General features: G+C 41.8%; 2 protein-coding genes across 2 annotated transcripts; one reads left to right on the top strand and one right to left on the bottom strand.

The window, feature by feature from the left end:
- Positions 1–3,289: 3,289 nt before the first annotated feature.
- On the top strand, positions 3,290–4,915 carry arl14 (ADP-ribosylation factor-like 14). The gene has a single exon (XM_077558082.1). The coding sequence runs from the start codon at positions 3,388–3,390 to the stop codon at positions 4,000–4,002; it is 615 nt and encodes a 204-aa protein (XP_077414208.1). The 5' UTR covers positions 3,290–3,387; the 3' UTR covers positions 4,003–4,915.
- A 4,103-nt stretch (positions 4,916–9,018) lies between these two features.
- On the bottom strand, positions 9,019–13,156 carry zp3b (zona pellucida glycoprotein 3b). Its single transcript, XM_077555549.1, has 8 exons — positions 12,601–13,156; positions 11,935–12,050; positions 11,582–11,685; positions 11,327–11,504; positions 11,122–11,239; positions 9,663–9,748; positions 9,351–9,580; positions 9,019–9,235 (listed from the first exon to the last, which is right to left on the bottom strand). Exons 1-8 carry the CDS (start codon positions 12,982–12,984, stop codon positions 9,198–9,200), a joined length of 1,254 nt encoding a protein of 417 aa, XP_077411675.1. The 5' UTR covers positions 12,985–13,156; the 3' UTR covers positions 9,019–9,197.
- Positions 13,157–13,564: the final 408 nt, after the last annotated feature.

The following is a 13,564-nucleotide window of genomic DNA, read 5'->3' as shown; positions in this document are numbered from 1 at the left end:
TCCACAAGTAACTTGACTTAAAATGTAATCTGTGGTTCACTGTTTCTTTCTTTAATACAGTTGAATGAGCCAACGTGTTCTAAATGGTGGCGTGTTGCAGGGCGTGGAAATTTCTTTTCTGGTCACATGTCACTACATGCCTATTTAGCTTGTTTTGAATCTGGTCAGAAGTCAAACGAGTCAAGGCATTTTCGATGACTTCTGTACAATCAGGTTATACTTCTTCCAAGTGGCTTAATGCGTTCACTTGTTTCTTTTGTAACACAAGCATTACGGGAGTAGACATTATATTGTACTGCTTTGTCTCTTGACTTGTTTATTTAAAAATAAACCTCCTGTTTCTATTTTTAGACACTGCACGGCTGACGATACAGTGATTGTTTTTGTATTTGTTGCATACCGCTTTTATGATGCCATTGAGCTCACGTACGGTTTGGCTATTATGTTCAGTTCCGTGGTGTCCAAACTACGGCTCGGGGGGGCATTTACGGCCCGTGGTCCATTTTCAACTGCGACATACATTAAAAATGGCTGTTTTGATTTTATTTATTTTTTTATAGCTTAAAGTGGACCGAATAAGATACAAATAAATTAGTCGGAAAAGGGTGGCGTGCCCTCTCCGGGTCGGGGATGAGATCCTGCCCCAAGTGGAGGAGTTCAAGTATCTTGGGGTCTTGTTCACGAGTGAGGGCAGGAGGGAGCGGGAAATCGACAAGCGGATCGGTGCGGCGTCTGCAGTGATGCGGACTCTGTATCGGTCTGTGTTGGTGAAGAAGGAGCTGGGACAAAAGGCAGAGCTCTCGATTTACTGCTTGATCTACGTTCCTACCCTCACCTATGGTCACGAGCTGTGGGTCGTGACCGAAAGAACAACATCCCAAGGGGCCGAAATGAGTTTCCTCCGCAGGGTGTCCGGGCTCTCCCTTTGAGATAGGGTGAGAAACTCGGTCATCCAGGAGGAACTCAAGCCGTGTCAAGCCGCTCCTCCTCCGCGTGAAGAGGAACCAATGAGGTGGGTCGGGCATCTGGTTCGGATGCCTCCCTGGAGAGGTGCGGGCATGTCCCATCGGCGGGAGGCCCCCGGGGACGACTCAGGACACGCTGGAGAGACTATGTCTCTCGGCTGGCCTGGGAACACCTTGGGATCCCGTCAGAGGAGCTGGTTGAAGTGGCTGGGGAGAGGGAAGTCTGGGCTTCCCTGCTAAAGCTGCTGCCCCCGTGACCCGACCCCTGATAAGCGGTAGTAAATGGATGGATGGACAAATAAATTATTTACAACTAAAATAATACAATTCCTCTTTAAAACACTGTGGTGGATAAAAATCCAATTTTAGAAGCAAACATTCTTTCTTCCTTTCACTTTGTGCTCTGTGTCAAGGATTTATGCCAAGTAACTGTTTGAGAAATGGTAATTTTACAGTTTACAGTTCTTTATAGGTTTGGCACATTTCTTGAAACTGAGATGACATTTTCAAAATACCTCGGAAAAAATCTCAAAACTTCCTGACAATTGGTCTCCCCTGAATGGCATTTCTCATTGCTTTCATCAAATTGTTGGGGTTGGGGGGGGTGACGATAGTGACTACACAGCAAATTCTGTAGAGTAAATTTGACTCTATTTAGAGTGGGACCAAATAGACTCGGTTTTAGAGTAATATTTACACCTGGAAGAGAGTAAAATTAAGAATTGGTACAAAAAAATAAAAGTCACTGAAGGGTTGAGGAACCTTCAGGTTGGCAAACGCCCCGCAGTACCACCTGAGCTACGCCACTTCTACTGTTTGCTTAGCTCTAAGATGTTTTTGGTCTCGGAGTTATGAAGATTCCAGCTGACATGAGAGATATACTTACGACAGTAACACACAGCAGGAGCTCTGTTCCTCAGGGTGTCAATTGGCTGTCTCCCAAGCTGAAGGCCGTGAGTTCGTTCCTCAACCCTTGAGTGACTTTTACTTATTTATTTTTCCCTTCTTTATTTTACACTCTTCCAAGTGTAAATGTTACTCTAAAACTGAGTCCATTTGGTCCCACTCTAAATAGAGTCCAATTTACTCGACAGAATTTACTGTGTAGTGAAAGTGTTACAGTTGTTGGTTCTTCATTTATGCTGACCGCTAGGTATAATTTTATTTTTTCATAAATATACAGAATTTGGCTTACACTTTCTTTTGTTGCACTCTAATGTGTAAGTAACTTTGTGTGAATAAAAACTGTTGCAATTTCCTTGACTGTAAGTATGTCAACCCACAAACTCTAAATACTGCTCTTGTAAACCCCCCCCCCCCCCTCAGTTTTATATATAATTGTATTTTATTAGCTGTTGTGAGAAAACATCAAATGATTTTGACTTGTGGTGCTCACAGAATGTCAAAGGGACGATGCATTTTGGGGGCACTGACGACTAGTAAGATGTTTTGGGAGAGATTTGCAGGTTAATCCAAAGAGTTGTGCAAAATCATCCAAGTTACATCCACGTTGGCAAAAGCATAAAGTAAATGCAGATGAGCCAAAGCAATTGAGAAGGATCTTTGCAGTTGTGACAGTACCGAATCTGTGTTTGAGAAAGAAACTTAGAGTGAATTGGGATAGATATGTGCTTTTGCTAATCAACTTGCACAAATGTAAGTCTGTTTGGCCAAATTAGGTTGCAGTTTTGAAAATGTCATTTCAGTTTCAAGAAATGTGCCAAACCTATGAAAAAAAAAATGTAAGTGTTTTGCTTCTGAATGTGAAGCTTGTCTAGTGGGATACAGCGGCGTAGTTACCAAAAAATCTTGAAAATTTTATACTATTTGCCCTGGGAGGGGGAGAAAGAAAGAGAGAGAGAGAGAGATTGTGTGAATAAAAACTGTTGCAATTTCCTTGACTGCAAGTATGAGAGATAGAGAGAGATAGGTAGAGAGAGAGATAGACATAGAGAGAGATATAGATATAGAGAGATAGAGAGATAGAATTGACCCCCCAGTAGCCAAGACACAAAAACACAAGTAGCAGTACAATGTAATAAATCATGAACTCATGATGCACAAACTGTTTCTTACTTAACATTCTATTTAATTGTATTATTACTGTGTTAAAAAAAAAAGTGTTTTATGAGGATCTTGTACAGATTAGCATTTTCATGTCTTTCAATGGGGAAATATGATTTAAGATATGGTCATGGTAAGACTAAAACTCAAAACCCAATGCACCACCTTCTCCTCCATGGTGTGCACACGGTTTGAACATTGACCAGTCTCCTTTGTACCAGCTAATAGTTGATCTATTAATGTCATGAAGTCAGGAACCCTCTCGGAAGGAAATGACGTTTGAGCAAGAACACACCTTAAACCACATTTCAGCAGGTAAAAAGAAGAAACCCTACCCGGCTGTACCTGTATGACCTGAATGGGGCAGCGGGGCTCCACACAACCCGAGGCCCGCGTCCTCCTCCTGGGTCTGGACAACGCGGGCAAGTCCACCCTCCTGTACAAGCTGAAACACAACACGGTGGTCGGCACGGTGCCCACCATCGGCTTCAACGTGGAAATGCTCGACGTGAAGAAGAAGAAGAAGAACTTTGCGCTGACCGTGTGGGACGTGGGCGGCCAGGCGGAAATGCGCCGCCATTGGCGGAGCTTCCACCAGGACACGGCGGCCATCGTCTTCGTGGTGGACAGCGCCGACCGGGCCAGGGCGGCGGAGGCGAGGCGGGAGCTGGAGAGCACCCTGAAGAGCGAGCAGCTCCGCGGGCGTCCGCTCGTCGTGCTCGCCAACAAGCAGGACGTGGACGGCGCCATGAACGTCAGCGAACTCAACGACGACTTCAACCTGCGGAGGATTTGCGGCGACAGGGAATGGTACGTCCTGCCGTGCTCCGCGTCCACCGGCGTCGGCCTGCCAGAGGCTCTCAAGAGGATCGGCCACATCGTCAAACTGCCGTCGGAGTCGTCCTCCGCCGCGGTGAAGGAGAACTTTAAGGACACGGTGAATTATATCAAAGCTAAGTCTGTTAGGCGTTGAAGGGCGATTTGGACATTTTCCCCTTTTAAAAAAGACTTGACAAACTTGAAAAACACACACAGTTGAGGTGTGGTTTGGAAAAGTGAGCAATAATGAAAGATTACGCCATGTAAGAAAATGGGGCAACGTTTCAAAGAAAACATGTAAATACCGTCATAATACTTAACTAAAATGAACTGAAATCTTAAAAACTTATATCATTTGGTGACGTTCTCATTATACAATTACACGAGTACACTAATTGACTGAAGTTTTAATATCTTTATATAAAGTCGTATAAAGAACATTGATACTATCTCCTACATTTCATCTGAAATGCGGTTTGGAAAAGCTCAATATTATTTGAATGAATGTAAGCAACTTTGAAAAAAACTCTGGCCAGGGGTGGTACAACACCGGGGCTAGGAGGGGCTATACACCCCCGTCAGCCCCAGTTGAGCCCCTCCAGCATTTTACTCCAAAAATATATTTATAAATACCCCATAATGCAAATGTGTCATATTAGTTTGTGAGCAACTTAAATGAGGCAATGTTTTAAACAAACATGTTGGAAACCTTTAATAAAAGGTTTTGAAATCTTAAAATACTGCATAAATATTTTTGTATGTTACCGTCCCCCCAAAAAAATGCAGCTACACTGGACACTAATAATGGAATGCAATTTAGTATATACATTTCATTTGAATTGTGGTTTGGAAAAGGTATAAGTTATATTAGTAGGCTTACTATAATAAACATATACACTGTTTTGTAAGCAACTTGATTAGAATTGTAACATTCTTTCAACCACAAAAACTTTATAGTATTACACTCAAAATGGACTTTAATGAAATCTTATAAACTAACTAGAAAATGCAATTTCTGGAGAATTTGCGTGTGAAGGCTGTAAGGCTGAATAAAAACTGAAGAATGATTTGGAATGATATAGAATGGCATGGAATGATGCAAAATGACCTGGAAAGAGCTGAACAATTGAAAGTTTAAACGGTTTGAATCGGTGAATAAATGAAGAAATTAGAGCAGAAAAAACGAAAATGGGGTAAGGTTTGAAGAATCAGGTACGAAATGGAATGGTTGAAGAAACTAGTAGAGAACGAATAAAAAAATCATCCCGTAAGTGTAATGAAAGAGTTAAATGTTTTGAATGTCACAATGAAAAATGTGGAAGTAATGTTAATCTCTCATTAAGAATGAGTGAAGAAAATTAGAGTACAAAATGGGGAATTGTGGTTAAGGCGTGAATTTTGGAACTGAAAAAGATGGAAGCGCTCATGGTGTGAATTGGTGGAATATATTGAAGTTGAAATGAATCGGATGAAATTTGTGGAAGTAAATGTGAAATTTAAAATCGAACCCTAACTACTACTAGTACATGTAATAGTAGTCGTACTAGTAGTTTCTGTAGTATTAATAGTAGTACATGTAGCAGTATTTGACCAGGGCTGACTTGGCAGAACTTGGGAAGCTTGACTGGACGTGGAGAACTTAGCAGGAACGCGGAGAGCTAAACTTTGAAAAGGACGACTAGACTGAGACGCAGACAACTAGACTGAAACAAAGACGACTTAACTGACGAGGTTTAGCTTGATGCGCCCCGACGGGACTTCAATACCTGACGTAGACAATGATTCCACACCAACTGGACAAACACAACAGCCTAAAAACACTAATGAGACACACCTGGGGAACACAACAGGAAGAGTGCATCGATTGGTCAAACACACTGGGAAGGGAACAGGCACACAGGTGGACGTCATCAGGCATAACGAGACAAAGGAAACGCTCAGAAACACAAGACAAACACACCAAAATTAACATAACCCATACAAAAGCGCAATGTGGCAAATAGGGTACAAAATAAGAAATTGTGGGTAAGGCGTGAATTTTGGAACTGAAAGAGTTGGAAGCGCTCATGGCATGAACTAGTGGAATATATTGAAGTTGGAATGAAGTCAATCAGATGAAAAATAAGGAAGTCAATGTGAAATGTAGAATCTCCCATTAGGAATGAATGTTTAAAAAAAGTGATCAAAACAAAGTGCTGGTGCATCTCATAAAGTGGCAAGTTACGACATGAGACGTGCCTTGAAGAGATTCACCTGTGATTTAGAGCACTAAAACAGAGGAAATGCAGAGTTATTAATAGTTTATTCCAGATCTGCTCTCAGGTATTTGTGAATTATTCATCAACATTAGCAAAAAGCCATTCAAGTCAGCTACTTATGTAGCATCAACGGTACCTCATTAGGAAGTGTTTTCTTGCTGACCATAATAATCCTTAGAAGTACATCAAAAGGTAATGGCGGTTTTTCTCAACGCTATCATTGGAACTTGTCAAGTAGTTTGTCCCGCAGACGACTGAGGTTGTCCGTACCGTACTGTCTCCTCGTACGTGGGCAGACGCTTGCACTGGTCATACGAGGGCAGATGAGCCGAGACGCCGCCGTCCTGGAGGCTGTCCGGCGTGGAGCTCTCCACCAGCAGCTCCTGGGAAGCGTTGACGGCCGGGTGTCCGCCGTTGTCCGGGCTGAGTTGTCCGGCGCGGGAACACAGCACGCGCTGGACAAAGTATCCCAAAGCGAAGAGAAGGAGCATGATGAGAACGCCGGAGAGTTTGCGAGTCGCCATGGCCACGTGGTAGTAGTCGCCGTCCTCCAAGGGCTTGCAGCAGGCGCTGGCGTTTCCCCGAGGGCAGCATTCCTGGTCATCCTGGCAAAAAGCGGGTCCGCATTTTTGGGTGGCGAGAACAGAGGACATGGCGAGGATAGCCAGGTGGGGAAACATCGCCGAGTGATGAAATGAGCTGACGGAGAGGCAGGATGCGTTTGGCGGCGAGTCACTGACGCATCACGAAGCGGCTCGCTCTCGGCGTGTCCCGCTCGCATGTGCCATGCAATGCAAAGAGCACAACACATTTATTATGCACTTAGCCAGATCATTAAAGCTTCTAGTGAATTGCAACCAAAAGCCTTACACGCGATTCATTTTGCTATGAAAGTAAACAGGCGCCCGGGAAATCGACCGTAGCGCTGAAAGACAACTCTGGATTTATCACAGGAGGGACAAAACAAGTTTCAGAACCGCAGCCGGCGCTCCAAACACCCCCAGGAACTTTTAATGTAAGAGATGCTGACCAGAGGTGATGGAGACGCTCATAAAAAGTATTTGTGGCAGACACTGAAAGCCCCCGTGAATAAAGTTTTAATAGATTAAAAACTCATCTACAAAAGCTGTCTTGTAGAGCATACAGAAGGCTTTGATGCAGCCTCTGAACCTAAGAGAAGAAAGCAATGGTAGTTATTACAAAAAAAAAACAGCCAGCAGGTGGCAGCAGAGTATAAGAGATCAACCAGGGCCATGTTGCAAAAAACTTTCCCCCACTGTTTTAGACAGATTTGTGAATAATGATGGAACTTAGCTATCGTCTAATGCTAATTGCTACAAAACGGTAACAGCCGAAAACGCTTTCTTTCTAATGAAAGAAGAAACTCTAATCTTTCTTTTGGTAGGTTCCATGTTTTTATAGCAATAGAACAATATTCTGTGGGCCTTGCAAAATCAGTCAAAATCCAGTAAAACAGCCGGGAGCGAAGAGGGTTGCTTCAGTGAAAAAAATGGAGTTAAATATAAATTAAGCAGCATATGTGACCTCACTAGTCTAAACACGACATTCTGATTAATATTACATTTGTGGAATATGACTTATGCAGCAAAATCCAGCCGTTTTCATCCATCTCAGGGGGCGGCCATTTTGCCACTTGTTGCCGAGTGGGAAAAAACATCAGTTGCTCAGGTTTCAGGTAACAACCAATCACAGCTCAACTTCAGAAAACAGGTGAGCTGTGATTGGTCTTTGCCTGCACCCTGAGTAGCTGTGATGTCATCTTCAGTCGACAGTAAGTGGCAAAATGGCCATCCCCTGAGAATGGATAAAAACGGCTGGATTTTGCTGCATAAGTCATATTCCACAAATGTAATATTAATCAGAATGTCGTGTTTAGACTAGTGAGGTCACATATATTGCCAAGAAATGTTTAACCCTTCGGACCCATAGATGACTGCAGTGGACATGACATATTTGTGTGTCTTAACACAAAATTTGGACAATGTCAACACTTCTGGTTCATGATTGCATCCCAGCTAACCAATCATAATCGCAAGTTGATTTTCATGATGTTCATGTTAACGCTTTGACTGCCAAAAACGTTAAATAACGTTTAGTAAAATCCCATGGAGGAGTGCCAAAGACGTTAAAAGACGTTTGTTTCAAAACAGAGGTGAAACTAACCATTTTCTATTGTTGATTACTGGAAAACGGAATAAGGTAGAAACTAACTTTTTTTTCTGATGAAAGATGAGAGTTCAATCTTTCATTTGGTAGTATGTGTGTTTCCATAGTCCAAACACATAATTTTCTGTGGACCTTGAAAGATCAGTCAAAATGCTTAAATCGGCTGGCACCCACGGCATCCCTTTTCTGAAAACGTCTGGCAGTCAAAGAGTTAAAAATGTTACATATAAGCTTGGTAAGTATACAACACGTTACATGGTCCACTACAACAAATAATGTTAATTTGGCAAAATAAAGAACAGTATTGTTCGGAGATCCACATCTTATTGTACGGTTTTGTCTCCAAAGCCAACCTTTCAAAAAGGTTACATCAGGCACCTCTCACAACAAACAAGCAATCAATAGCGACTACATGATGGGCAGGTTGTGGGTGGTAATGGAAGGAAGTGCTCCTTAATAGCATCCCTTCGCTATATAGAACAGCCGATACATTGGATTGATCAGAGGACGCCGAAAGGGTTCACAGAATGTTTGTGTACTTGAACAGAAAGAGCCAGAGCAGCTCTCAAAGCCATTTATGTTGTCTTGGGGCTAATGACGCTGAGTGCCTAGAAACCCAACGCTAATTAAATTGTTTACGAATGTCATTCTGAGTCCCTGCGCAGAGATACAGGAAGAGAGCCAAACAATTCGGAAAGTGGGTTAAAAACAACAAAAGTCGCGGGTATTGTAAAACACGTTTATTGGAGAGAGAGAGAGAGGCTGGTAACTACAAACACGCAAGTGGGTAAAGAAATTGAAGTTTAGAAATCAATTCAAAATTCCAGTGTTTGAAGTTGATGTTGGATTGCGCATCTTCAACCAGGCTGGAGGTCCGTCCTGGTCAAAGTATCCCGAGTGATGTCTATTGAATGGCGAGAGGCCCAACCTGGACGATTCTATCTGTAATACGGCATTTAAAAAACACACAATGTGCAGTGCAGCCTCTAATCTGACATTTAGGAAGCAGACTCTAGTCAAGCTGCCCCCCCCCCACCCCCCCGGTTCATGTTCTCACCTGATTGGTAATCCCTTTCTCTCTTGAGCCCAGAAGACGGCATCTGAGATTTGTGGCTTTGGAACGTTTCAGGATGAACGCTCAGATAATGAGTTGGTTTCTTGGGTTGGTAAGAAGCAAAATTCTGCCCCGAATTTGGGGGCAGCCTCGTGTCCGTAGCAGTTTCCTTTGTGGCACCAAGTGGATCGCAGGTTCGACAGTTGGCATGATCGCCGTCCGCTGACCTCCATCTGTAAATGACAAAAACACGATTGTCCAAAAAAGGTGCGATTTGTTGTCATTCCTGTAACAAGTGCTGCACTGTGAGATGACCTGTTGTCAATAAAAGAGCAGGCCCGGTGCCGAGTGCCGGCAGCTGACGAGTCGGGAATTGCCCGCAACCAGCAAGTGATGTAAACCTGTGGAGCACATTTCCAAATAATACTGTTGGCTAAACAGGGTACATTATGATAACCATAATCACGTAGGGCTGGGCAATAAATCAAATTAATTAGATAAATCGTCATTTAAAAAAAAAAAATCCAATCAAAATTTTCTAAATTGTGAAATCGAATTTTGTCTTTTGGATTATTAAAAGCTGTTGTTCTTATGTTATATTCAAATGTTTTGTGGCAGAATGCTGGATGCTTTACAAGACTAATTGTGACATTTAAGAAAAAACTATTAATGTATGTCAAAACTAATTTAGAATCAGTATACATTATTGTGGTCTGAACATTTTGCACAGGAATTATATTTGAACAAATGTTTGTTGGGTTTATTAGATTAAAATCATAATCGTCCCAAATGTCTGTAAAAATGGAGATTTTATTTTTTGGCCCCATCGCCCAACCCTATTAAATCACGTAAAATATACTGAACCAAATGTGAAAGTCATGCGATAAATTACAATTAAAAAATTTAATCGCCTAACACCCCTAATTTTTAATATTTTTTCTTTTTGTAATCTTTACTTTTCTAGAGATTACAAAAAAGAAAAGATTACTAAAAATTAGGGGTGTCAGGCAGTTAAAATTCTTAATTGTAATTAATCCCATGGCGTCATTATTATTATTTTTTTTTAACGAAAAGATAAAAGAAAAAAAATATTAAAAATTAGGGGCGTCAGGCGATTAAAATTTTTTATTATTTAATCGCATGACTTGTTTATTTTATGGGTATTTATTTTGTGTGATTCTGCACTTTACCAACTCTGCTGTATGGATGCTTCAAACGAAGAATGACAATAAATATTCTGAATTTGACTTCCCTAGTTTTTTTTTTTTTAAAGAAAACATTTTAATAAAAGAAAAGATTAAAAATTAGTGGAGTCAGGCGATCATTTTTTTTTAATTTTAATTAATCGCATGACTACTAGTTAAATCACAATTAATCACAAATTTTATATCCGTTCTAAACTTACAATAAATAAAATCTAGGTTTTCATACTCTTGTTAACAAAAGTGGGGGAAAATGTTAAATAGAAATAGTTCAAATGAATTTATGGCAGTGAATGAGTCAAGCTGGAGAAGTAACCGAAAAAAAACTATAACCAGCAGATGGCAGCATTGGTCTCCTTTGGATGAGCTCAATGCAGAAGCTGGCGGATCTTTGGACATTTGACTGTTACAAGCAGCTTGTGATTGATCAAAACTATTCTGTGAACCTCAAAAAAATCAGTCAGAATGTTTTTTTTTGTTTTTAAATTGCTACATTTGAAAAACTTAAAAACTATGTAAATCAGTAAGCGCTTGAGGTCCAAGGCAGCATTTTAGGAGTGGGGAGGTTTTACCTGACTGTTGGGCTGATGGTGGAACCTGAACGCTTCAAGCTGAAACTGAAGTGTGTGTCCTACAATCCTGGGCAGGAAGTGAGAGCTGGACTCTGTATGGACGGCATCCGAGAGACACCTGGTGGGGTGAATATCAAATCAAGGTGTGTTACTCGATCTGATTTAGAGCTGCAAGATGATGCATTCCATACCCTTCATCACTCACCCGTTATGCTCAATAAAGTCATATCTTAAGGCGTCACGTGGGTCCGGGCCGGCCGTGGCAGTGCAATGCTCCACATAGACACGCAGGGGCTGGTGTTTGCGGACCGCAACGGACACCTCGAAGTGCATCGGGTCACCCACAAAGTATGCATGTGAGCGTCTCTCAAATAGCCAGTTGTCTGAAACAAAAAAAAAAGTCATTTAAAAACAATTCAGTTTAGCAAATTTGGAGATGACAACATAGAATACTGTCCACCGGTCATGAGCCGCAGCTTGAAGTCGATGAGACTCTCAGCTGAGCCCACGGAGACGGACGGAATCCAGGCGGGTTGCAGGGAAATTCCACCCACTGAATACCTCCTGAAAACAATTTCACTGATCAACCATTTGAATAAAAAGTATATCCAATTTGCTGCTACAAACCAAATGTAGAGGGATTTAAGAATGTGCACTAGTAGGACTATATAAACGTGTTTAAATGGCCGAATGAGGGCACACAAATGCGATGCGGCCCACAATGAGTATGCGTTTCATATTGTCCAAGTCAAGTCATCTTTATTTATACAAATCAAGGCATTCAGATAAAGCCGATAAGTAAAAGGAAGTTACTTGTCAAAATGGCACTCGACCGGAACGGTCGCTTCTTCCAGTCGAAACAAGCCTTCAGATGATGGCTCAGGTGAGTAGACCAGCGCATTCGAATAGATTATCTTGTCTTGTGTTGACTACAAGGAGAGAGAAAAAAAGGGTTTGAAAAAGTCAAGGGTTCATAACGTTTTAATTTTTGCACATAAAATTCTATATATACAGCTGTGACCATTTTAACACAAAAACTTTTTTTCCCCTCGTTTCGCTCTAAAGAGCAATTTACAAGCAGTATACAGCCAACAGACAGCTGTTAAACTATTGACAATTCTGAACATCCGGGCATTTCGGATACTTCCCCAATGCAAGGCAACGCAACGCAACGCAAATGATTCCTTTATACGGTGAAAACAAACAGCACATTGTATTGATTGATTATGCCTGATGTGACTATCATACAAACCACACAGATTATAGTAGTCAAATGACATAATCACATTTTAAAATCATAATCATCAAATCAAAAAGTCCCAAGTACCAATGCTTTTTAATGAACTGAGATTTCTTTGACAGAATTGACCGCCATTTTGACTTGTGACGCCATTTCCCAATTATAAGTAAATCTCTATCAAAATTAGGTTAAAACATTTTTTAAATTATTTCAAAATTGTGAAAAAAACTTGTGCTTGCCGAGAGCCGAGTTCCACAGTCCAGCAGGTCGGCCCATATGGTCAAGGTCTCGCCGTCACCCGTTGGTCTGGCACGGCACGACCCACTTCCACCCGCTGGGTCGGAACCAAGGCGCAGGTGTCCCGGCTCCACCAGAAGGCCCAAGTCGAATAAATCCGCCAGAATCACGAGCTCCATGGAGTCCGGGTGACATCTTACAAGCACAGCTTTGGGACGAACTTGCACCTGCTGGGTAGGCACTTGAGGCTCATGGCCGGAAGATGGCGCCAAGTTGGGCCTGTGAGGTCCGCCTTGGTCGTATGATACCAAGTGGTAGCGGCGGCTTTCCGTGACGGTGAAAACGGCGCAGAGGATGAAAAAAGCCCAACAAGAGGAGCGGTCCATTTTTAGGTTCGAGTGGTTTGTAAAAGTGTCGCTAAGCCTCACCACCGCTGAAGACCGTCTTTCGTCAACACCAACGTGTAACTATGCCGCCCAGGTGAGGATGGCATTAAGCTCCGTTCGTTGAGTTTCTTCTTTTCGTTTGGCGTTTATGCACTTTCGTCACGAATTCTCCCGCCTTAATTAGCCACAATTGGTGTCAGGTTTTGCGGTTATGTGAGGTCATTTCCTGTTCCGGTCACTAAACCCGCTGTGTTTCGCTTTATCGAGATGTACATTAATTTAGACAAAATTTAATTAAAAAGTGATATTATGTAAATTGATAAAGTTTTTTTTTTTTTAATTAAGGGGAAAAGTTTTAAAATGGGAATTGACGTGATTGATATTTGAGGTCATTTCCGGTTCTGTGGTTCTGCATGAAAATTTTGGGACAGTCGTCCTTCTCTTATAAGAGTTGTAAACTCTGGAACACAATGCCATCAGAAATAAAATCCATATTATTATTTTAATGTGTTTGCTTCCAAAACTAAAACTGTACTCACCTCTAAATAGGGTGTTTTTTATTTTATTTTATGGTATTACT

The sequence above is a fragment of the Vanacampus margaritifer genome, chromosome 2, assembly GCF_051991255.1.
Source record: "Vanacampus margaritifer isolate UIUO_Vmar chromosome 2, RoL_Vmar_1.0, whole genome shotgun sequence".
NCBI classification, from domain to species: domain Eukaryota; kingdom Metazoa; phylum Chordata; class Actinopteri; order Syngnathiformes; family Syngnathidae; genus Vanacampus; species Vanacampus margaritifer.
This window is presented reverse-complemented; position numbering and strand designations above follow the sequence as displayed.

What these genes read in the sequence shown, in the direction of transcription:
- arl14 (XM_077558082.1), top strand. Translation starts at nt 3,388, where the DNA reads ATGGGGCAGCGGGGCTCCACACAACCCGAGGCCCGCGTCCTCCTCCTG.
- zp3b (XM_077555549.1), bottom strand. Translation starts at nt 12,984, where the DNA reads ATGGACCGCTCCTCTTGTTGGGCTTTTTTCATCCTCTGCGCCGTTTTC. An exon ending in GTCGAGTGCCATTTTGACAA is followed by an intron (nt 11,686 to 11,934) that starts GTAACTTCCTTT and finishes AATTGTTTTCAG; the next exon opens with GAGGTATTCAGTGGGTGGAA. An exon ending in AGAAAGGGATTACCAATCAG is followed by an intron (nt 9,236 to 9,350) that starts GTGAGAACATGA and finishes GCCGTATTACAG; the next exon opens with ATAGAATCGTCCAGGTTGGG.